General features: G+C 29.9%; 2 protein-coding genes across 2 annotated transcripts; one reads left to right on the top strand and one right to left on the bottom strand.

Moving 5' to 3' along the window:
• The first annotated feature begins 1288 nt into the window (after positions 1–1288).
• Positions 1289–4214, top strand: LOC135924679 (mitochondrial GTPase 1-like). The gene is made up of 6 exons (XM_065459775.1): positions 1289–1370; positions 1410–1538; positions 1582–1756; positions 1807–1931; positions 3277–3536; positions 3840–4214. Exons 1-6 carry the CDS (start codon positions 1298–1300, stop codon positions 4194–4196), a joined length of 1119 nt encoding a protein of 372 aa, XP_065315847.1. The 5' UTR covers positions 1289–1297; the 3' UTR covers positions 4197–4214.
• Positions 4215–11342: 7128 nt separating this feature from the next.
• Positions 11343–25593, bottom strand: LOC135924762 (zinc finger protein 729-like). Its single transcript, XM_065459869.1, has 4 exons — positions 25573–25593; positions 25241–25357; positions 23440–25192; positions 11343–15249 (listed from the first exon to the last, which is right to left on the bottom strand). Exons 2-4 carry the CDS (start codon positions 25353–25355, stop codon positions 11529–11531), a joined length of 5589 nt encoding a protein of 1862 aa, XP_065315941.1. The 5' UTR covers positions 25356–25357; positions 25573–25593; the 3' UTR covers positions 11343–11528.
• Positions 25594–26200: the final 607 nt, after the last annotated feature.

The raw sequence follows: 26200 nt of genomic DNA, 5'->3' as shown, positions 1-26200 counted from the left end.
TTATTTATATGCTAGTTTATTTTGTAAGCATAATATAATTAATGACAAAATATGAAATTCAGAATAATTGTTCAGAGTTAGAAAATTTTTAAAAGTCCGCAAGTTGGGGAAGGACATGGGAGCGAAGCCTCCCATAAATTTTTTTTTAGTTGAGCACCCTGAGATTGTAAAGGCTAGCGACGCCACTGTCACCTTCCCATTTAATAAAGGAGAAGCGGCTGCTATTTATAAAAATTTTTCAAAGAAAATTTGATTTTTAATATATTAATGGGTCAATACTATATATTTTATAGAATATTTCAAAGGGGATGTGATGCTACTGATATAAAGTAAAAATTTAAAAACATATCATTCTTCTTTATTAAAGTGTATATTATTTTTATTTTTAAAATTAATTTTATATTATTTTCAATGGTTAATGAAATAGTGCGCCAGGTTACATACAGAAGTTAAAAAAACAACTTATTTTGCTAAACAACTACTAATTATTATTTAAAATGCATAAATCCATTTTTTGTAAATATTAAGTGGTAAAATCAGATGGTCGCCTCCTAGCTACTATATTCCCTCTAGTGTTTTTATTATTTGCTCTTAGATGGCAGATCAAAACTTGGCTTGCACAATATTGTTTTGGCTAAAATCTTAATCTGACCGTTTTAAAAAATCGATCCAAAATCAGGCTTTTTAATAACACTCATTCCCTCTAGGACGGAATCACTAATTTGGCTTCAGAAATAAATATTGGTCCTTGCTCGATTCAAACTAAGAACTATCGGATTGAAAAGTCTAGAGGTAAGTCAACCCCCACCATTCACTTGATATTTAAATTATTTTCTCTTTTTATCCTCCCTGCTCGTCCACTAATGATTTTTTAAGATTCACCCACTCGCCCGTTGATTTGTTGAAAAATTTTTATTTAAAATTTTATTAATGGTTGCATTGGTCTTTATTTATTTATTTATTAACATTATGAAAAAATAAATGGTTTATAATAAATAGAAACCTGTTTCACTCATTTAGCCCATAAGAGATTTAAAACCCCCATCTCCCGATTAATTTAAAAATATTTTAACCTCTTCACGCCAGCCTGAAGAATGGATAGGCAGGCTAAAAACCCACCCATTGCAGACCTCTAGGCATACCGACTCCTTCCTAAAATTATGATTTTTTAAAATATATAAATAACTAAATTGAGCCAATTCGTTCGACATAACATCTGATTGTAACGCGATTCTCCCCTATGAACTTTTTTTGTTTTTAAACACTTAAAAGCTCGGTCCTAATAATTTTTAAAATTATGAGTTTTCGCGAAGCATATAAATTAGCTACAAATTCAAATATATCATGGTATCCAAGGCATATGATGACGAGTTTAATGAATTTTGATTCAAGTACATGTTTTTTTATAGGTATGAAACAAATGCAAGCGAAACTAAGAACGATCGATTTTATTATTGAGGTTCATGATGCAAGAATACCTTTTAGTGGAAGAAATATCAATTTTCAAAACTTATTGGGAATTAAGCCTAGAATACTTGGTATACAGCTAATGTAATATTTATATTTCTAACAAGTAAATAGTGTTTAACAAAAAGGATCTTGTTGATAAAACTTGTTATGAACAAATAATTAAAAAAGTTTCTGATCAAGAAAAAGATGTTGTGAAAGTTTTGTTCACTAGTGCAAACCAAATAAAAGATCATTCTTTATTAAATATATTACCCATCATTTTAGATCATATTAAAATCTCTAACAGGTTCTTTTAAGGTATTTTTTTAAGTTATATATATTTATATATTTTTAAAGATATAATAGAATGGGTGCTGATGAATATAATATTATGATAATAGGAGTTCCTAATGTTGGAAAATCATCATTATTAAATGCATTCAGAAATAAATATATGAAAAAATCAAAAGCATCTGAGGAAGGTATATAATATCTATATATATATATATATACTAATGATTATAATAATTGAGTTTAGTATAGAATTTATTTTTACTATTATTGAACAAATTTAAATAAATCATATATAAAAAAGTTACTTTACTTCATAAAATAAATAGAAATATAATAATTTTATAAAAACTATTTTTATTATTGCCCCAAAATAAAGAAAAATTTGTATTTTGTTAATTTACATCAAAGATCTATCTATAAAGCACATCCTATTTTGGCCCATTAGGAAATTTTACCAAGTTGATTGCCTCATTAAATATATTTGCCTGGCCCAGCCTTTATAATTTTTTTAAATTAACCCAGCCAAACCCTTAAAGATTTTAAAAGACTTTTTTTTATGACTGCGTTGATTAAATAATTAATTAATAAGGCATTAAATATAAATGCAAATCAGATATTTAGAACTTCTATATTCTCCGTTTTTGATGCTAATTATGAATTTTTTTTCTTCTTATTTTATGTAATAATTTATTCCCATTTACCAAACAGAAAAAAGCAATTAAATATATTACTAAAACACTATTAATGATTTTGTATAAGCTTCAGAATTTTTCCAAAAACTTAACTCATTTCAGGCTTAATGTGTGTCATAGTTTAGTTTTCAATAACTCGGTTTCTTATTTGTGATTCTCAAAAGTACATGGAGTCATAAATATTAGCACAAACCTGATATTTATCATTCATTTTCCATTCTATTGCTAATATCGTTTATTCGTTAGAATACTGTGACCAAACGAATTATAATAAACAATTAAGCACAATATTCAGAATAAATTCCTTAGCTTTTTACTCATAAGGATGGCCAAAATTTTGTTACTAATATTTATATTTCCTTTATACTGTCCACTAGGGGGAAAAACTTGTCAATCAGACAAAATTTATCTTAGTTATACCTAACTTATTTTGTATATTTTGATTAATTGGGATTAATGGCTTAAATTGAAATTAAATATAACTTAGAATCTTGATAAAAAGTTTTAAGACCATGACTCTTAGAAGAACTAAGAGTAGCCCTAACCCTAAAAAGTGGGAGATATGTCCCATGTTGTTTGATATTTTTGTTTAGCATGGCTAAACAGCTTTTAAACTTGGACATTGTTTCAAGTGTTTGGTGGAATTGTTTTTCTCGTTATTTTCTCTCTTACTTTTAGGCTGTAAGTGTTTGGTGGAATTGTTTTTTCTCGTTATTTTCTCTCTTACTTTTTAGGCTGTTTAGCCGATTAAACAGCCACCTCTTTGATAAAGTCGAACCAGGACACTTCCTAATTACTTAATATTAAAAATCAATTTTTTTAAAAAAATACTATATTTTAGGCCCTTACGCAGGAGTCACCAAGTCTGTCTTAAATAAAATTAAAGTTTATCCCAATCCTAAAGTATTTGTATTTGATACGCCCGGTATAATGGCACCCCACATATCGAGTTCGGAAGCCGCTATGAGGTTAGCGTTGTGCGCTACCTTTAAGGATTCTCTTATAGGAGAGAAAAATATGTGTGATTACTTATTATATTGGCTTAACAAACGTAAATTGATGAACGAATATACCCATTGTGGCGAGCTTAATTTACCTCTGGTTTGACATCAATTTCATTTAATATACTTTTTTTTTACTAGGCCTAACCCTGCATTCACAGTTAGCGAGTGGTGAAGTATACAAAATATGCTGTGTTATCTTCGATAATTCACGCTAACTATAAATGCAGGGTAAGGAAACTAATTAAAAATAAAACATTACTATTTAGATGGAGAAGGTATATCTTATATATGTATATTTAATATTACTTTATGTTTTATCGTCTGGTTTAAAAAATAATAATTGTGACCAGTGCAGTGTTTTCTACTTATTCAACAATAATCAATGTTTTTTTTGCAATAGTCAGAAGTAACGAATGCCAATAAGCAAAGTGCCACCCTCTTACACGAAAAATCACATAACTTAAAATTTCCCGACACAATATTAACGAAAGAAAATAACGAGATAGACATGAAAATTTACGGGCCTTATTTAAATAATAAACCTACGGACAATATATTAGATTATTTGATTCGAGTTGCAATAGTTAATCAAAGATTTGTGAAAGTTAGGAAAGTGATTTATGATGGAAATTCAGAGTCAATCAACAATAATCAACATTGGGAATTTAAACCTGACATAAATACCGCCGCTAATCTTTTTCTTAAAACATTCCGGTCCGGTAAAATGGGAAAATTTATATTAGATGATGATATATGACGTTTTTTAGATCTGACACTTGCCTTTAAATGTATTCATTATTATAGTATATATTTCTAATCATTTTGAATATTATTTATCATATGTTTGTATATGATTCTTCAAAAAAATGCACTATTTTATTTATTTATTCTAATGCTGTAAAGTAACATCGTTACTAACGGCTTTACCTTTTTTGAGGAAAAGGGAAACCATTCGTTATGTGTATTGATGACATGATTTATTTAAGTGCGTTGATGTCTCCATTGACTATATAAGCAAATCATGCAGTGTCTACCTTTAATCTACTGGAATATTACATTTACAAGTGTGAGGCTGGGCCATGGCTAAGAGATTATCAAGGTTTGGACTAGAAAGTGCTTCTAACCATTCTTGATCACCAAATCTGTTTTCTGATTGGAGAAGTTAGATACGGTAAGGTGAATTGACTGTTATGGTTGATTTGAAGTTGAGTATTAAGGGTGTGAAAAGGTTTTTGTGAATGATGATTGATAGGAAAGCAGTATTTGGGATGCGTTGGCCTCTAATCTGTTTGTTGCGTCATCCAATAAATAATCGATGTGGCTATGAAGCCTGAGACCATAGAGTTGTTTAAAATCTGGATGATAGTTAGAAGGTTAAGTGGAACGAAGTAACCACCTATTTAGCATGTCATTTGGCGAGTGACCAATTGAATGATGATAATTCAATATTTAAAATTTTTTCAATGATTATTTTGAATTTCTCCCGAATTTTAGTCATGGAATTTTTTTTGTGAAGAAGGATGAAGAATATAATATATGAAAATTTTGGTATGTAAAGACATTTGCGATTACACTGATAAGCTTGTAAAAGGGATAAAATTATACAATCAAGATTGTTAATATAATTAATATTGAACCTATCAAGGCATGTTAGTTTATATTCTCATATATTATAATTTATTTTATAAAGAATATGTCAATCTTTCTTCAGATGAAGATTGAATTCTTCTCTTGCCCCATTATGAAACATTTTTTAAACAATAAATAAAACTGGATACAAAGTAGGAATGGGATAAAAAGGAATTTTTCCCTTATGTGATTTTTGATCAAATAAACACTAACATATTTTACTTAAATATTTTTTCCTCATAGTTCATAAATTATAATTTATTTATTTTTATACACAAACGTTCATTCTCGAATAATAATAGCTCAACAAATAATGTGTCTAAAGGAAATTTTTAATTGGCAGAAATATATTTAAAATAAAAACATGTAATAATTAAGTAGGGATAAAAAATGGGATTAAAGGCTAGATAGATATGGGATAAGGTTGGTGGTTAATAAAAGGAGAGAGATTAGGTAGGATTAATTCATTTTTTCAAATAATAAACCTGACAGGTAAATGATCATGGATAGATTAATAAAAACTTTAATGTAAGCAATTTCCTTGAGTTATAATTAATACAGATGAAATTTATATATAATATAAGAAATTTTATAATATTAATTAACTATGCTGAAATAATTAACTATTTCCAAAAAATTATAACAATGCAAACAACAATTTAATGTAATATGTTGAGAGTGTATCATCTGAGGAGCAAAGTAAACTAGATATTAAATCTGCAACAACCTATTTATATCAAATTCTTCCAGTGGCGTATCCAGGATTATCTTATGTGGGGGAAGGGGGATTATATTTTTATTTTTAACTATTATTTACTAATTCGTGCTTATGGATATTACAAGTCTATTTTTTATTATTGTAAGTTAGGTATATTATATTTAATAAAGTTTTTTTAAATGCAAAGTTGAAATAAAGTTTAATGTCATTTTTTTATAAAATTTGCTTTAAAAACTAGCCTCAGCTTAAATTCTTATACAATATAAGTAGAATATAATTTTTTATACTAATAGTAGTGTGTATAAAATATTGACTATAAAATAATTTAAAAAATAAGTTTTTTATAACTACATCAAATACAATATTATACAAAAAAATTTATTAAATACTATAATTATGTGATTTTTAATTTTCGTGGGAATGTCGCCAATTCATCAAAAATTTCGTTTGTCGTTGGAACCAAATTTCTGGATATTTAACAGAGCCATTTTCCGAGATTCGGAAGTACTTCGTAAATATGTTTTCAACCTTATCAAGTTGGAAAAAGTCCTTTCATTCGTACATGTTGTAATTGGCAAACATGCGAATATTAAACAACTTCTAAATTTTAGGAAATTGAGCCATGGTTTCTTTACACCGATTGAGCGCATCAATAGCATGCTCAGGTAAAATAGCTAAACATAGTAAATATTTATACTACAATTCGAATTCACTGATTAAATTTATTTCAGTATCAATATCATAGGAATAAAATTTTGCTAAATATTTAATTTTACAATAGTGGCATTAGAAAACGAAGGATCTTTGGGTAATAAAACTTGAAGATTGCTAAAGACTTGTTTTTTATCTAAAAACCGTACTTTTATTTGCAACAAAAAAGTATCTAAGAATGTAATGAAAATGGATATTTTATAATATTCTTCAGTTGAGCCAGTATTTATTTTACATCTCAATAATTGCCTAGGTGCTAGACGAGGTTTAATTAGTGTTATATCATAAAATTTAGCCTTCGATTCAACGTCTAGATAAATATTATGAAAATATTCATCTACATCCATTCTTATTGTATTTACCTGTTCATATATATTTTCCACTGAACCAAATCTAAATTTGGTTTTTGTAAATTTCTACAAAGTAGTGAGCCATGGGAAAATAATTTATTGATGCAACTAGCAGCCATGATATCTGATTGATCAATTGAATTTAATAATGATATCGTTTCTGACGACACATTACTTTTTTCATGCTCAGCCTTATTTTTTTGTATTTCTATTTCTTCTGTTCTACAAAATGGAAGTAAAAATAAAAAATATTTAAAAAATTATAGATATTTATTAATAATTAAAATATTATTAAAAATGCTTATTAATTCTAACTCACTAATAATTTTGAATTTAATAAAATGATTATATATAATAATAAAATAAATTACCGTTTGATTTCAATCTCTTTGACTAAAAATTTTTCCATTTATTAATGTTTTTGAATAATGTTAATGTACTCACAAGGAAAGGAAATTTTAATAAAATTTATTTATAAAAAATAAGTTTTATGTTTGGAAAATTGATATTCAAATATTTGTAAAATTTTGATTTGGGGGGAGGGGGGAGGGATAAAATTTTTATTAGCTTAAAATGATATTTATGAAAACAGTCAAATTTGCTATGGGGGGAGATTTCCCCTTTCACCCCCCCCCCATTGGCTACGCGCCTGAATTGTTCATTTCAATAACTCAAATTGGTAGAAATCATTTTAATCTTTTAATAACTCATTGGTAGAAATCATTTTAATCTTTGAAATCTGCATTTAAAATACCTTCAAGATATTAACTCGGTTAAAAATAGGTTAAACATTAAATATGAAAGAAATTAGTAATCGAAGGATTAGATATTAATAAAAATTTGATCCTCATTAGCGATTAGGGGCAAATATAAAAGGGGAATGCATTATAAATTTTATTATAGTAACGTCAAGACCCATATTCTACAAATCAACTGAAAAGGACCAATATTAGCTCAGTGCTGAGACTTTATTCGATAGCCCTTAAAACCCTGATTTATCTAAGCTTGCTTGAAAACTTTTCGTATTCTGAATACTAAATATAGTAAAATTTATTGGATTATATTCATAAATATGAGTAACACATTAAAAGAGTTAATATAGTGTAGTGCATGTACCGTGTATGTGATCATTATAGCTGGATAATGGCTAAATGTCGCTAATTCGGCTCAATCTACAGGCGCATCTCTGAGAAAATTTCTTAACATTAAGGCCTCTTAACTTATATTAGTTTCTTTCAAATTTGAGCTGCTATATTTTTGACAAAACCCCCGAAGCCAAAGTGTTAGTTTTCTGGGAAAAAAAAACTTGGTTTAGTCAGACGGCTAAAAATAAATTAATCAACTATTATAATGATGACAGGTTTATCATATGATCATTAAAAAATATAAATAGTAGTTTAAAGATTTATCCTCCTCGCCTTTTTATTTGCAAAAGAGGATATTATGTGAATACAATCTAACGACGATGCGATGCCTTCTTCGATTGAAATTAAGGATAGGTTTACGAGGCGATCATGTGGCATACAGGATCATAAGCATGGGTATGTGCTAATGGAGCTATGGGAGGCTTAATTTTTATTTAGCACCCATTCCAAATTTTGAGGAAAGGAAGCCCCCCCCCCCTCCTTACTAAATAATTTTATAATTTCTAAAGTGTTAAATTTGAATCCCTTTTCTCCTTATTATTGTTATAAAAATTTAAATTTTTATAGTCAAAAATCTTTTCATATTTTTTTTATAGCCACATAGAAGATAGAAAAAAAAAGTTTTACTTTTCAATATATTATTTTCATTCATTAAAGAGAAATTTTTATAAGTCGCTGCCGCATAGAGGGAGGTTCATCAGCAAATAGGGGTATGACTAAATACGTTAAAAAATCCAAACATATCTATGTATTTTCATAAACTAATTTTGAAAAATCATTTAATTCATAAAAAAAAAAATATTTTGGCATCTAAGAAACTAATGCAATTTTAATTTCGATGATATCCTAGGTTTCTGCCAAATAAGGTCATTTTTCCGTTGATGGTAAGATTAATTTCTTTAAAATTACTAAACAAATTTGTTGACGGCCCTTAAAATCGTCAAGCAGTCCTGGTCAATTTACACAGGGAATTATGTATCTAATAAATATGAAAGTAATATAAGAAAAAGTAGGCACAAACATTAACACCATTTATAAAACTGATCATGCAAGTAAATAAAGAAATCATGAACATTTGCAAGAAATAAAAATCCAATTATCGAATACATAGGGTTTTAAACTCATGGATTTAATTTGCTTTTAAAGGATATAGAAAATAAAATATTGCCAATTAAAAATTAATAGCCAAGGTCAAAGTATTATAAAATAGATAAAATTCAAAATATTCATTTATCATATCGAAATAGGATAGGTTAGGAAACTGTTAAAAGGGCAAATCTCGAGTTTAGTGAAAAGCAACTTCTGCAAATGATAAGTTACTCGATTCAAGATGTTTATGCTCTGATCTGGAATTGTTTTCATCTTCTAAGGAATATAACATCTATTGAAATTATATCATATTTGTTTAAATAATATGTAAAGAGTTTATATGTTTTCAACAAAACATGAAAAAAAAGATTAAAATAATTTTTAAAGGAAATTTCCATATTTTCCCCAAATTTTACGAAAATTTACATCTCTAGTACTAAGTCTACACTTTTTAAATGTAGATTATGCCCCTAATTCAAATATTTTAACCTCAATTTCCAGCAGCCCCAATCCAATGTAAGGGTAAAAATATGAAGATTAAATTTTGAAAAAGAAAATAAAAAAAAATATGATGAGGATCTGAATGAAGGTTTTTGTGAAGTTTATTAAGAAGTTTTTTTATAAAAAAGAGATTATTCTTATAAATTTCCCAATTAAAATTTTTATTATATACATATAATACAACTTTTCCATCCTCTGCGCCTGAACATGTTTAGCAAAGAAATCAATTCTTGTTAAAAATAAATATTACAAAAAGAACTTATCAATACATTAATTTGGAAGGGAAAAAAATAAATATAATTTTTTTATATAGTTCGATTTTTTTTTGAATAGCCAATAACGCGTTCTTTTTTTCGCTTTCTGAAATAACGTTTACAGCACTAATTTATTCCATAAACATTTTTTTTAATTACTAAAAAAATAAATAAGATAGAGCTTTTATAAGACTTGTTTTTATGAGCCAGGTGAAGAAAAAAATTTTAATAGGTCCAAACCCTCTCAAAATTTTATAGTTAAGCTGTGTGAATTTTAAAGAGAATAATTACTGAATCGTGAAATTATTTAATCAGTCATTTTTGGGCGTTGTTAAAATAACTAACGACAAAAGTAATCAGTTTCTAAATTTATATGATGATCTCCATTTAACCCACTAGAAAGTTTAAGTTTATTTAGTGCATAGGAAAGCTTATTTTTTGTTAAAAAACTAGCACACCATTTTGACACCAACTTTCAAATAAAAATTTATAGTCAAAATTTTTATGAAATATTAATATCATGTCCCAGCCGAAATTTTTATGGCTTGGCCCTAATCTAGATTTTCATTTGATCATTTCCTCCTGAATTTTTTAAATTTAGTTAATCATTATAATTTGGGCTCTATTTTGCAAACTCTTTTAAAGGGGAAATTGAAAGTTTTAGCACCAGCAGGTTTCTTTTTTAAATTTCATTTTAATCTTTGTTTGTAAACTACTGTTTGCACAAGAAAGATTATATTAAAAATGTTGAATCATATTTTTTTTAAAAAATCATAAAGTTTTAATATAATCAGCTACTTTTGAAATTTACAAGTTACTTTTTAATAACTAGAACACAGTCATAAGTAAAATTTTAATTTATATTTTACTAGTTGAGATATATAAAAAAAAGGATTTTAAATATAAATTTCATGTTCTTTGGGAATTGCTGTTTCTCTCTGAAAATTAATTAATGAATTCTTTGCAATTCATATACAAATTTCTTTCACTAATAACTCCGTTTGTTTAAAATTTTAAACTAGTAAAATATAAATTAAAATTTTACTTAATGAATTGTTTTACATTTTATTTGGTAATATCAAAACTTTTTCTCAATTTCCTTATTAGGAAATAAAATGATCAATATTCAAATAAATATTAATAAATTTACAATTTTTGGTAAAAAAAAATATATTGTAAACCTAATTGTGTACACAGTTCTGAAAGGATTTTTATTTCTAATTTGAGTAATCCTAAAAGCTCGATTTGAGTCGATTTTTAAGAACGGCTAACGCAATATATCAAGAAAAAGGTCATAGGTGGCACAGATGTTTGAACATCTATTAGCGAAATCACCAGGTTTAGAAGATATTTTTCTATAGCCCGGCAACACTACTAAGGAGATACTCAGGGATCGTGTCTATTTTTTTATGATGTTCTATGATTTATTTAATAATTTGATCTATTCGAATTTTCAAAATATTTTACAATATTCGCGAAATATATAAAAAAAATTATATTTAATTATTTATCAATGATATTCGAAATTAAAATAACGATCGCGTAAACATTATAATGCCGAATAATTAACAATCTACAACACACAATAAAATGAATGTACGCAATAAAATGAATGTACGCTTTAAATATAATATATATACATCTGTTTATAAATCTTATCAGTTTAAGAAAAAATTAGCGATATAATCTTTATCAATTATCGGTCTGTATAATTATGAGACTCGGAGCGTCATTTCCATCTTCCTGTTGTTGCAATTGCTCGATGACTTTAAAGAGCGCTTGGTTGTCCTCTAAGCAAGTGCCTGTGGCCGCCGCCAGACTGCCGTCTTCCTGTATCCTCATAAATGTGTAAAGAGAGTTTTGATCGAGAGAATTGAGAATGTTCATATTTTGCAGTGCGGTAGTATCGTCCGTAGATGTAGATGAACTGAATATGGGGAGGGCAGAGGAATTCGCGAGTAGAGATGAGGGGGAGGAAGAGAGCAAGGTCTTAGAAGCTGCATCTAAGGAATTATTAGAAACAACATCGTTCAGAAAGGAATTGACCCGATGAGGATCCACCGTTGTAAAATCGTGGTGATGGAGTGATTGCACCAGACCATTTAGGTCTCCGTTATCTGCTGAGCTAAGATGATGTTGGTTAGAATTGTCAAAGTAAAGACCGGAGGAATTGAAGTGAAAGTCGAGGGATGAACCTACCGACTGCTGGTTCAATCCATTGAGATGGGCCGGACTCCAATGGTGACGTTTGTTAAAGTCATCCACTATCATCAGGTCATTGGCGGTGAAGTTAGATGTGTAAGCGTTATTGAGATGGGAATGGGCTGCTTGTTGTAAGTTGTAATTAAACGAGTATCCACTAGGAGATTGCGTCGAGGATGAGGCGCCACTTCCTGTTGTCAACAAATTGGTGTTAGATATGGCCTTTGTTCTTCGGCCAGAGCCGGATGAATACTTGAAATGATTTTCCAGATGTTTTTTCAGGTAAAAGTTTTTGATAAACGTTTTCGGGCAGAGGTGGCATTTGAACTTCTTCTCCTCGACTATTATAGGAATTCCACCTTCAAAGTTAGGATATTTTTGATGAAATATGAGGTGTCGATTTAGCTTTTTAAGGTGTACAAATGCCTTAGGACAGAGATTACAATAATATTGTTTAGGAACCTTTTTTCGATCGTTTCGAACTTCGTTGGGCTGATGATGAGCTATATGAAGTTCAAGATTTTTCTTAAAGGTGAATTTTCGTGGACATAAGGGACATTTGAAAACTATGTTTTCACAACCTTTTTCACGAACACATATATGTTTTTCCAGAACCTCCCTAGTGGAGTAACCCTTGTGACAAACGTCACATTTGTAGAGTGTGTTGGAATCGTGGACAAACAAATGTCTCTGTAACTTCTCTTTCCTGTAAAAATCTTTGTCGCATATGTGACAGGTATAAGGATTATGACCACTGTGCATCTTCTGATGCCGGATGAGATGAGGCTCGTATGAGTAGGTTTTGTCGCACTGTTTGCACTTATAACTTTGGTTACCATGAACCATGGCTACATGCTCTTGTAAAAATTTTCGGTGGGGAAATGCTTCAGCACATGAGAAGCATTTGAAGGGCCTTTCCCCTGTATGTGTTTTGACATGCTCCAGCAGCTTGGTGCGTTTGATGTAAGATTTAGAGCAAACATTGCAAACATACGGTTTCAAACCGGTATGATTGTAGGTGTGGTAATTGAGTTCATTACGGTTATTAAATTCCTTGGAGCACACATTGCACTTAAATGAGGAAGATGTGAGAAGAGGTTTAATTAAGGTGTTAGATGTTTGAGAGGCGATGAGGCCTAGAGTAGTGTGGGATTGATAATGAGATTTCAGTTGGCTTTTAGAGGGGAATGCCATAGCACATTGGTCGCAGAGAAATTTGTTTTCAGAGAAATGCCTTTCAAGATGAACTTTAAAGGAGCGTCCAGCACGGGAAAACTTACCGCACAGGTGACAAAGGAAATAGTGAGATGGCAAATTTTTAAAATGTAAGGCTATGATATGTTCTTCAAGTATTTTTCGCTCCCTAAAACTTCGATTGCAGGCCTCACAACAAAATACCCGATTCACCTCACAACTCCGCAGATGGATAACGGGTATCATAGGTTGAACAATGCTATGAATGTTGAACATAACGGACCGATAAAAAGTCATCTCAGCAAGACAAATGCTTAAATTGCATTTACCCTCATATACGGTTTGATACTTTGGCCAATATTCTTCCCATGGATTCTCGGAACTGATAGGACGAGTGAAAGGGTCGAGGTATGAACTAAATTTGAGTTGATCGGGTATTTCCAAAGCGGCTTGAATGTATGGTGAAGGATTAAAAGAGGAGGTTGTAATATTAGTTTGCTCTTCAAATGCTCCTAAGATATCTAGTGCATTAGAGTCTGGATCTTGGGGTTCTAGATGGGCGTAATCCGGTTGAGATTGATGGTTGTTGGAATGGACATTATTGGCAATAGGCATGTAATTGCTGAGTATCTGAGATCGCGCAGCTTCGATACCATAATCACATAACATGGGAAGCTGGGGCACCTTTTCCGATTGGCCCAAACAAACGTGGCCTAAGAAGAGATCTTTGTTCATAAAACAATGTTTGCAGTCGAGGCATTTAAAATTTTCATCCTCAGACTTGACGTCCCTAATTGGGGAAACGATTTTATAAGTATCATCCTCTTGATTTTCATTGAAAGTCTCGTTAGTCGACTCTTTGGTATCCAATTTGCTTTCAGCACAAATGTGAGCTTGAAACTTAGGCTTACCTTTAATAAGGGTGTCACATCGCAAACAATGATATTCGGGAGAGTTTGGAGATGATGACAAAGAGACTGCAAGTGCTTTAAGCATGGCGAAATGAAGCAGGTAATGTTTTCTTAAATTTTCTATGACCACAAAGGCTTGGCCACATAGATAGCATTGGTAGGGTTTGACAGTGTTGTGCACTATTATATGACGCCCATAGTTGGATTTGTTAGAGAATGAATTATCGCAAATTTCACACTGCAAGAGATTATTGTTATGACTGTTGATAGTTGCTGCAAAGCTTTTTTCTGTTCTGAACCGTAACAGGCCAGTAAGTGACTTGGAATCATTGTAGGTTTCTTTATTTCCATGAAGAATAGTAAGATGAGAAACCGGAAAAAGCTGTTTATAAGTATCGTAGAGTAACAAATTGTGTTGACGGTTATAATGAAAATCAGTGTGAAAGTGTGCATTGAAGATAGGTATGTCTTTGGTGAGAAAAAAGCATTGGGGGCATTCGTAGGTATCTTCGGAGGCACAAGATGTATCAACAGCCACCATGTGATTTTGCAGCGCTGATGCATTTTGAAAAAAAAGTCCACAAGTAGTACATTGAAACGTGATAGATTCCATCTCTTCATCATGTTCATCTCTGCTAAAATTTCGGGGACTCTGATATGGTATATCATCCTTTTCTTGACTATTAACAAAATAATTCTCCTTTTTGACACAGTCCTTTGAATCTTTGTTTTCTTGAAGATCGTCATCTGAAAGAAGGAAAAAGTCGCGATTAGCCCGAGCCTGGTTATTATAATTTAGCTCAAGAGGGTAAGCGTTGAGGCCGGAGGCTAAGTACTCTACTTCAGAGGCAAACAATAGGCTCTCGTTCTGTGCCGTTTCATTGCGTTGAAGGGTATACTCTACTCCTCGCACATCAGCATGGCATTTGCGCACATGATTGTTGACATTGCAAATTTGCCGGAACAGTGAACCACAGATTTGGCAAGCAAATTTTCGGACTTCCTCGTGGAGGGCTTCATGTTCTCGCAAAAGTTGGGCATTTGGAAAGGTGGAACGACAATTAGAGCAACGGTGCTTGGCTACTTTGTACACGTCTTTGTGGTACCTTTTAAAATTTAGTGTATTAAATAAAATAAACTTAATTAAAAGTAGAATCAGTTATTAAATCCGGTTCTTGTTAGAATAGTAACTGATTCATATATTATTTTTTTTTATTGAATAAATATCTGTAACATAATATTTGCACTGGGTCCAAAAATTTTGTTTAAAATAGAATAAATAAAATTAACAAGGTAGCCAGCTTATTATCTAATGTAACAAAAATTAACATAAAAATTTTGATATATTTAATTAGCCAATGGAAAAGTAGTCTAAAAATTTGTTATGATAAATACCGAGAATTATAATTATTCAAATCAATTACTTAATATTTCTAAATTTTATAATTTTTCATATAACATTCATATGGCTATTACATCATTGAAGAATTGTTAGTAATATAATTGGAGAATAAATTTAAACAGCGTCAACAATTTTTGAGCGACCTGGTGATAGAAATTATAGAAGAATAGGGAGATGACGATTATTAATAGATAATCTTTAGGTTATAAACTCAAACAACCATGGAGCTTGAATTGAAAAAAAGATTTTATATTAATATAGATTATATTATCTAAAACATAAAACTAAAACAAATAATTTAATTCTATTCTCAATTATCTCTTTCTTTAAAAACAATTACAAATTTATCTCGTCATGTAGAATATTTTAATCATAAATTTTACAATTATATTTCATTTTTCGAAATAGTGAAAGAAGCCCTCAGAAGGGAGGTGAACAAAATCTTCAAATGAATTAGAGTACAGAGTCCATAAAAAAGTAAGATATGCTAGATTGGATCATTGAATATATCAGAAAGCCAAATCAATGTGCATTAAGAGAAAAAAATCATTTAAATTATGCAAGAAATGTGGTGTAAATCTTAATGAAACTTATTTTAAAATATTATATTTTACGTTAAAAATTATTTGAAATTTATAAGAAAAGTTTTTAAAATATTTACCCAGTTGTAACACAGATTTTAGTTCCCACTGTCGATAAAAGAACCATATTTTATAGAGAACTATGTTAAAAAAATAATATTCACTCTTATTTACACAATAATTTATCCAAAAAAAGTTTGAAATCTCTAATGGAATCATGGATTGAAACCGAACCTTTAACCCAATTCGCTTTTAAGCCCGAACCCTCTTTAATTATTCGGCCTTAACCAAAAAAATATAAAAACGGTTCGGTTTGGGTTCAATAAGTTTTAAAATATTATATTTTAATCTTATTAATGTTTTATAGTAATTTGCTTAAATTAAAAATAATTATTTTATTTAAAACGCCTAAAAGATTTTTAAAAAATTACTTGTGTGTTTCTATCTTTATTACCTTATATTTCCTATAATCAAATATTTGAAAAATCTTCAAGCTAGCATATAAAAAATATTTTATTAAAACTGATGAAAACTTATAATATTTCTGCAGAGCAAATTTACACCTTCACCTCTAACAATGGTAGAAATATGGTTAAATCTATTCAATTATCAGACCATGAATATCAACATATTTATGGTCAGAGTGAAGACTGACAATTTTCTACCTGGTGATTATAACTTCCTTAGCTCCTTAGAGACTGCATTTCACAATTTACAAAGCCTTTCAATGTTAGAGACCCCATATTTTGGGATGATTTTAGAATTTGAAACTACATTATTTACATTCGATGGACTGTTCATACTCTCTATTTGCTACAGAAGATGCATTTATGAAAGATGACAATTCCTGTCATCTCAAATTCCATGTTACTTTAAAAAAAAATATGAACACTTACAGTTTTTAAAGCTCATAAAGTTACAATTTGTTAAAACCAATACTGGATATCATACGTGGCCATATACTTATGAAAACGGGCAATATATTTTAAAAAATTTAAATAAGTGTAATATATTTTTAAAAAATGTGGGCCAGGCTCATATTTTTTTTTAAAAAAAAACCCAGACCGGGCCAGAAAATATAAAACCCGGAATGAGTTGAAAAAAAATCTGGGCAGGGACGTGTAAATGTCTGCAGGTGTCTGATTTATGATATAGTAACATATCCAATAATTGGTTGGTTATACTATTAAATGGAAATAATTTTAAAATAAAATAATGAGTAAACTTGTAGCTAAAATCAGTTAAGAAAAAAATTTACAAAATCTTAAAATAATTTTACTTTGTGTGGCTAATGATACAGCACACAAGCTTATAAGATCATCTATGAAATGTTTATTTATAAATTCTAAAATCTTAGAATTATATTTTTCTTTGTGTAACTATGCAACTTGTAAACTTATAAGATCAGCTAAGAAAAAATTTACAGAAATTTAAAATGAAATAACTTTAGAATTCTTAATTTACTTTCAGTATCAGTTAATCTTGTGTTGTTATGTCTAAGCAGGCAGGAGCTATAATATAATTATTCTATATAAGATTAAGAAAAAATGTACCAGTGAATTGTTTGGAAATATGAAAGATACTAGGTGTTTTTTTGCTTAGATGTTTTATACATGTTTTGCAAAATTTTGTTTAAGCTTAAAATTTTTATGATCAATTTAACTTAAGCTTATTGCTCAATTTAAACATTTATAAATATTATATTACAATATTCCCTAAGCTTATCATCTTTCATATATCCAAACAATGCAATGATACATTTTTTATTAATTTTATATAAAATAATTATATTCTCCTGTCTGCTTAGATATAACAACAAGATTAACTGATAAAATTGAATTCTAAAGTTATTTCATTTTAAATTTCTTGTAATTTTTTTCTTAACTGATCTTTTACAAGTTTTATCAAGAGCCACACAAAGAAAATATAATTCTAAGATTTATGAATTTTAAATACATTTCATAGTTGATCTTATGAGCTTACATACTGTATCAATAGCCATTCAAAGTAAAATATAATAACATTTTATTTTAAAATATCATCTGAAATATTTCCTCCATCATCATTTATGAGCACCTAACCAACCTAAGTAAATTAAATATATTATAATGATCAGTTATAGTTTATATTCAATTCTATTGCAATTCTAAAAGTATATAAAATATTTTTATTGTTAAATCACTTTTATATAATAAGTAACAACATTAATCTATATATGAAATTTAAATAAATATTTAAAATAATATTTAACATTAATATATTGAAGATTTCTCATTAGAAGAAACAAAATTTCCAATTTATCAAATATCAGCCTGCAGCGATGGTAACTGTCAATATCACCAGCTTGACTAAAAATAGATTCTGAAGAGATTATCGCACACTTTTATAAACAGAATGCGCAAAAAAAATAACAATATGGGCCTAATGGGTAAGATGTACGCTTGTAAACACGAGTATGAACAAGGACGCAGGTTCAATCCTGGTAAGAACCATAAAAACTTTCAAGTTTTTCTTCGATGACTGATGTGTAAAGACATATGGTATGATGAATTTCGGAGCTTAGAGATGACACCCCGGTCACCGACAGGCCTGGACAGCCGGGTGCTAAGGATACCTGTCCAATAAACAAAATGAAGGACACAAATGAAAATATGAATATGAAAGCTAGGGCGTTCCCTCCATGCGACGAACAGGGTGTAGACCTCCATCCTGTGAAAATAAAGTAAAGGTCAAAGCAAAGAAGACAAGACTGGCAAGTTTGAATATTGGGACGCTTAAAGGTAAGACGAGAGAATTGGCATCAATGTTGAACAAGAGAAAAGTTGATATAGCGTGCATACAAGAGACGAAATGGAAAGGACAGAAGACTTTGATGATTGGAGATGGGTATAAATTGTACTATAATGGACTTGTTAGCAATAGAAACGGTGTCGGCATCATCCTCAGTCAAGATCTAACCTCCTCAGTTGTAGAAGTCAACAGGATCTCTGAAAGACTAATGAAGATAAAACTCTGCATTGGTCAATCAATACTACACATCCTTTCATTATATGCTCCTCAAACGGGTTGCAAAGAAGAAGAGAAAGATGATTTTAGAGCTATCCTCGATGAAGCTGTAATGGAAATCCCTAAGGATGACCTAGTCATAATTGGTGGTGACTTAAATGCGCATGTGGGGAAAGCAAGAGATAGCTACAAAAGGCATCATGGTGGTTTTGGATATGGAAAAAGAAATGATGAAGGAGAGCATATACTGAAATTTGTGCAAGCCTTCGACCTTGCCTTAACCAACACCTACTATAGGAAAAAGGATAGTCATTTAATAACATACGAAAGTGGTACAAGGAAAACACAGATAGATTACATACTAATCTCTCGCAGAAGATTAAAAGATGTAATAGACTGCAAAGTCATTCCAGGAGAAGATATCGCCGCACAACACAAGCTACTAGTCATGGATTTACACATCTCAAATAAATCCACTCAAAACAAGATAAAACTGGAACCATGCATCAAATGGGGCAAATTAAAAACAATGACAGATGCCTTTGCAATCAATGCAAACATTGAAACAATAGATGCCTCACAAGTCAGTGAAAAAATGTGGACAGACCTTTCATCCAGATTAATAGACACTGCCAAATCGACACTAGGCTTGACAAGAGGAGGCAACAAATAATATAAAGAACTATGGTGGTGGAATGAAGAGGTACAAACCACTATACAGGAGAAAAAAGCCCTTTATAAAATATGGTACAAATCCAAAAACGCAGATGACAAGACAAGATACAAAAAATCCAAGAGATTAGCTACAAAAGCGGTAGCTAGAGCCAAATCTATGGCATACGATGACATGTACGAAGATCTACATACCAAAGAAGGGCAAAATAAAATATACAGATTAGCCAAACAGCGAGAAAAGAACTCTAGGGATATAAACGGAGCTCCGAAAGTAATCAAAAATAAAGATGGGAAATTGATAATAAAGGAAAAAGAAATAATGAGTAGATGGAGAGAATATTTTCAGGAGCTTCTCAACTTTAATCCGCACATACTGCATCTAGACGAACACTCCCCTTGTCAAACCTTGTACAACCTATAACACAACAAGAAATAATCACATTCCTCAAGCATATGAAAAACATCAAAGCTAGGGGTCCAGACGTTATTCCAATAGAAAGCCTTAAAGCACTAGGAGATGATGGAATACATCTCCTCACAAATCTATACAATAAGATACTTGGAAATGAAGAGGTTCCCCAAAAATGGAGGCAGAGCTATCTAGTTCCTATCTTCAAAAATAAAGTGGATCCACATAATTGTCAAAATTACAGGGGCATAAAACTAATGTCACACTGTCTAAAACTATACGAAAAAATAATAGAAAAAAGATTAAGAGATATAATCGAAATAGGAGAGACTCAGTTTGGCTTTATGCCTGGAAGATCAACAACCGATGCTATCCACGCAATTAGGCAAATGAGTGAAAAATACAGGGAAAAGAACAAAAAGCTACACATGGTCTTTCTCGATCTAGAAAAGGCCTTTGATAGAATCCCAAGAAAACTTATCTGGTGGGCGATACGCCACAAAAATGTTCCCGAAAAATATATAAGAATAATACAGGATATGTATATGGGCCATATAACAATGGTCCGTAGCACAACAGGTACCTCAGCAGGCTTCACAATAGCCGAAGGAGTTCATCAAGGGTCGGCTCTCAGCCCACTTTTCTTTATTACAGTAATAGATGTATTAGCACAGTCTATACCTCAAACCCGTGGAATATGATATTTGCAGATGATATTGTGATACTTGCCGAATCTAAGGATGAAATGAAAGAAAGACTAGTGAGTTGGATAAATATCCTGGAAACGCATGGATTAAAAGTAAATAGAGAAAAGACGGAGTATATGGTGATAGGAGGAGATGAAACAGAGAGTATTGAATGGCAGATATCGGCAATTGAAAGATGCAAATATTTGGGCTCCACTATACAAACAAACGGCACAATAGAAAAAGAGATAAAGAGTAAGATTAATCAAGGGTGGCTAAAGTGGAGATCTTTATCTGGAGTGCTATTTGATAAAAGAATCCCACACAAATTAAAGGGAAAACTTTACAGTTCCATAATACAACCAACTATTCTATATAGTTCGGAAACATGGCCAACCAAAGAATCAGACGAGAGAAGTCTACAAACCATGGAGATGAGAATGCTGAGGATGATTGCTGGGGTAACAAGAAAGGATAAAGTGCGCAGTACAAGAATACTAAGTAGTTTAAAGGTAGTGCCCATTAAGACTAAGTTAATGGTAAATAGACTTAGGTGGTATGGGCACACAATGAGAAGGCCTATGAACTACATAGGAAATAAAGTTAAGAGTTTGGAAGTGATGGGCAAACGTAAAAGAGGAAGGCCAAAACTTCAATGGGGCCATAAAGTTAGAGCCAATATAAAGAAGTATAAATTAGATAAAAGAGATTGTATTAATAACATAAAGTGGAGAGAGATGTTGAAGGAGCTTATCACCAGAAAAGGTGAAAGCTAAAGAGAAAAAAAAAATTTTTAAAAATATGGATTACGATTTTATTTATAAAAATAAATGATTTTAGATATAACTTTTTTTTTTAATTTATAACATTTTATTTTTAAAAAGGCCATTTTATAATATTGGCCAAACCGATATATTATAATAGATGAAATATCGGCCTGATCCGATAAAAAATATCCGTACATCCCTAAATATTTCACTAATTTATTTATTTAGAAATTTTCTAAGAATCACTGATATAATCCATTCAGAAATCCTAACTAACCTAGGTAAATTAGTTACTAATTTTGTCTGTAAATTAATTTTTAATTATTGAAGAAAATCCAATAAATCAATTAATTTTTTTGAAACAAAACGCTCAGTATAAATTTATAAAATTTAATAAAAATTTAGTATTTTATAACAATTATTTATATTCTCATAATAAAGATAACCTGTTAAGTGTAGAAGAAAACATTTTAATGGAAGAGGCATATTAAATAGCTTTTTTTATAATAGCTAAGGTTCATGATCATAATACTAAAAAGAGTTTTATGAACTTTTAATTACAATAAATAAATTAAAAGGCCAAATTCTTTTAAATAAATATTTGAGTATGCATAAAATGTATTAAAAAGCTATGCATAAGAGGAAATTGGATTTTTTTGCCAGGCAAAAATCAAAAGTGCTACATACAAAAGACAATTATGGTTCATGTTATTCAAACAACAAGGCTATCTTTGCCTAAAATAAATTCTGCATAGCATTACTTGCTGAACATAAATGCACAAAAATTGGCAAATTTTTATTATTATTTTTTTTATCCATTCATGCTGAACATAAATGCACAAAAATTGGCAAATTTTTATTATTATTTTTTTTTATCCATTCATTCCTATCTTTTTAGGGTCCACTTTATTTATATGGATGCTACTTTCAATGGTGGCTCAAAACTTTTTAAATAGTTTTATACAATAAATATAATCATGATTAAACCTTTAATTGTATGTGATTATATTTTTTAACTAATAAATATAAGAAAAGATATGTTTTCTTTAAAAAATTATGGCCTTTCTATGGGTATTTTTCCCAAAAATTGCAAGCATAGATTTTGAAATGTGTATATCTTGTACTAAAATAATTTTCCCAATTATTGTCACCAAGGGATGTCTTTCACTTTTACCAGTGTATTGTTAGACAAGTTAGGGAATAACATTTAACCCAACTATATAGGCACAATCCTGATGTTAAAAGATATTTTTGAATTATAACAGCTATCCCATTTTTATTAGAAAGAGATGTGCCATTTGTAATGAATAAACTTAATCATTAGGCATATACCTTTGACTTTACTTCTTTGTTAATTGTCCCTAATCTATTCTTTCCCTTTTTATTAAATTTTACAAAAAATATATATGCTGGACCAAAAAGGGTTTAATAAGTAATCAGGGGTACCTTTAATTCAGATTGTTTAAAATGAACTTTAAATTGAAAACATAATATAAGGATTTATGGGTTCAAAATTGTTGTAAATTTCTAATCCACTATTAGAATGAATCTTCAAATAACAATTCTAGATAAATGTAATTTATTTTAAATGGAAATTGTCGAAATCTAATAAACTCAATGGCTGTCAGAACAATAGATGCAAGAAGGTATTTAATTGGGAAAAATAATCCATTTAATTTTTGAAAATATTAATTTTTTTGTTATGCAACAAAATTTTCAGAGGCCAAATATATATGATGCAGATTAGTAGAAATATAAATTTGTTATTACCTTTTGAGATGTTTAAGCAACAAAATCTTCTGATCAAAAGATGCATTAGTGGGGCAAAAGGCACAAAAATATGGAGCTCTTTTGGCATGGTACAGTTGATAATGGACTTGTCGTTTCTCTTCACGATCAAAATGTTTACCACACACTGGACAAAGGGTGTAATAGGAATTTTGTACAGGTCCTCCAGGTATTTTCATATTAAAACTGGGCACCGTGGTGTTGTTTGGTAAAGCAGGCAAATTAAATTCAGTGGTAGGCATGGATTCTAATTGGGGTAATATAAAATGTGAAAGGTTGGTGGTGCAGGAATTACCAAGATGGGGAGGAGGCAAAGTAGGTCCATGCTGCTGTGCAAGTTCATGAACTCTGAGAGTTTCTGCATCAGGCAGGGTTTTAGCACAAACATTGCATGTAAACATAGTATCGAGTTGGTGCTGAACTATGTGATCTTGCAGGCGAAGTTTATCAGGAAATGTCTCACCACAACTATCACATTGAAACATGGGTGAGGCCATATGACTAAAGTAGTGACGTTTAAGAGTATCAGGGTCGGCAAATCCAGCAGAGCAGTAAAGGCATGTAAGGTCTTGGCCTTGAGGTCGTATACCTTCCTTTGTTATGAATGAGGAGTCAAAAATGGAGTTGAGGAGATCTGGTTCTATGGCAGATAGGTTTGCTAACCTGGACATTTCATCACGCCTATTTGATGTTATTTTGGCTGATATGAGAGCCTTTTTGTAATACTTGTTGCTACTGCCCATGTCATGACTATGACCAGAGAACAGGTGTTTGAGTTGAAGTTTAGGATGTAAATGTGAGGAATCCGTCATAGTTGCTGATTTTGGTTGTGGAAGGTTTAAAAGAGATATTTTATGTCTTTTGAAAAATTGTGAAGTTTCAGGTATAGTACGATGAAAGCGGTCATGCAATTTTTTGGTAACAGCATTTAAATCTGTTTCACATGTGGAGCAGTAAGAATTTGGTTTAAAAGAGTCATTTTGTAATATTTCACCCTCTGAGTTCATTTTTTGTTCATTTGTTATATTGTTAGGATATGAATCATATTGAGATTGCTGATCATAATTTATGTTAGTTTTTAGGTCAGTACTATTATTATTATTAACTAATGATTCTTGAATGTTGTTTGTATAAGTTTCATTAATTTCTGTGGATGATTTCATTTGTGTACTTCTCTTTTTTGGGCTTTTGATTATTTTAGTAATTTCATCACAAAACATTGTAACATCTGAAAGTTTATCATTAGAATGAGGAATTGAATTAGCAATAATTATCTTGTGAAAGGTATTTTGATGCCTGATAAGGTGCTTATCAATCGAAAACACTTTTTCGCAATAATCACATTTGTTATTTTTGGTTCGTGAATGAATTACTTCATGTTTCTGCAGATCCCATTCTGATGATAATTCCTTATTGCATAATAAGCATACAAAACTGCTTTTATCAATATGTGATTCCAAATGTTTTTTGAGATAAATTTTATTTTTAAAAAATTTTCCACAGACTTGGCAAGTATACTTGTTGTTAGATAAGGTTGATATTGGTGATTTAATTATATTTTTGATAATGTTTGATCTGGCCTTGGGTTCTGGATATGTTATAGAATTATTTGTAGTAATTGAATTTATATAAGTATCATTGGTATGTATTTTTTCATGAATTCTTAAACGTAATGAAGTGTTAAATTCCTTCAAGCAAATTTTGCATAGGAAATTTGGTGATATCTCTTCATACCCTTAATAATGTGTCATTAATTTTTATAATTAAAATATTTGAAAATTACTTTTTATTTGAGATTCATCAGCTGCTGTATGATTAGCTAAATGTCTATACAATAAGGATTTTATTGAGAAATCTTCACCACATATATCACATATTAATGCAGAATGAGGTTTCATTTCTGAAATATAATCATATGGGTTTAAGGAAAAATAGTGAATTTAATAGATAAACTAGGTTAGACTATAATTTTTAATAAATGCAATATGAAAAATAAATTTAATAAAAACATAACATTAAACCATAATATTAAATATTTTAAAACTTTTGTTCTTGTTCTTAATATTATATTAAATTATTAGATTATATCATATTTAACTATTAATATAAATTTACCTGTTTAGAATTCTTTTCTAAATAAATATAATTTTAAGGAGCAATATTATAATAATAATTCATTTTTAACATTTAATTTCAAAATGGAGTTTTTGATTTTATAAGATAATAAGTAAATAAATGGTGGCGCAAATATTTATCCACAAGGTTATAACAAATTAAGATAAACTATCACAATAATGTAAAAAACCTAACAATTATGAATTATTTAATCGATATATTATCCTTAACATAGGATCATTGAATGAAATATTAACCAGGGATATGAACTCGGACCCTGCCCGAACACTTGGAACCCTCATATATTTGCTGATCTAGAACCCAAACCTGACCCTTATTAAAAATTTGAGAGTTCAAGGTATCAAAATTTTTTTTTATAAATTTCTGAAAATAATAAATATATTTAAAATTCATGAAAATAAATAAAAAGGGATTTAATTCGTCATTTTCCATTTCCTTCACATTTTTCAAAATTTTTGGTTGTTTGAATTTATTTTTAAAGTTTTCTTATAAATAAATTAATATGCTAACAATATAATAATTGCTTATCATGTATCTATATCAATTTCAGAAAGCATAGGACCAAAAATATAAAATCTAGAAAGGACTAATACTACTATTTCTAGAT

Source organism: Gordionus sp. m RMFG-2023, chromosome 2, assembly GCF_954871325.1.
Source record: "Gordionus sp. m RMFG-2023 chromosome 2, tfGorSpeb1-WG-v2, whole genome shotgun sequence".
In the NCBI taxonomy this organism is placed as follows: Eukaryota; Metazoa; Nematomorpha; class Gordioida; order Chordodea; family Parachordodidae; genus Gordionus; species Gordionus sp. m RMFG-2023.
Note: the sequence above shows the minus strand (reverse complement) of the source record. Positions and strands in the feature narration are given on the sequence as shown.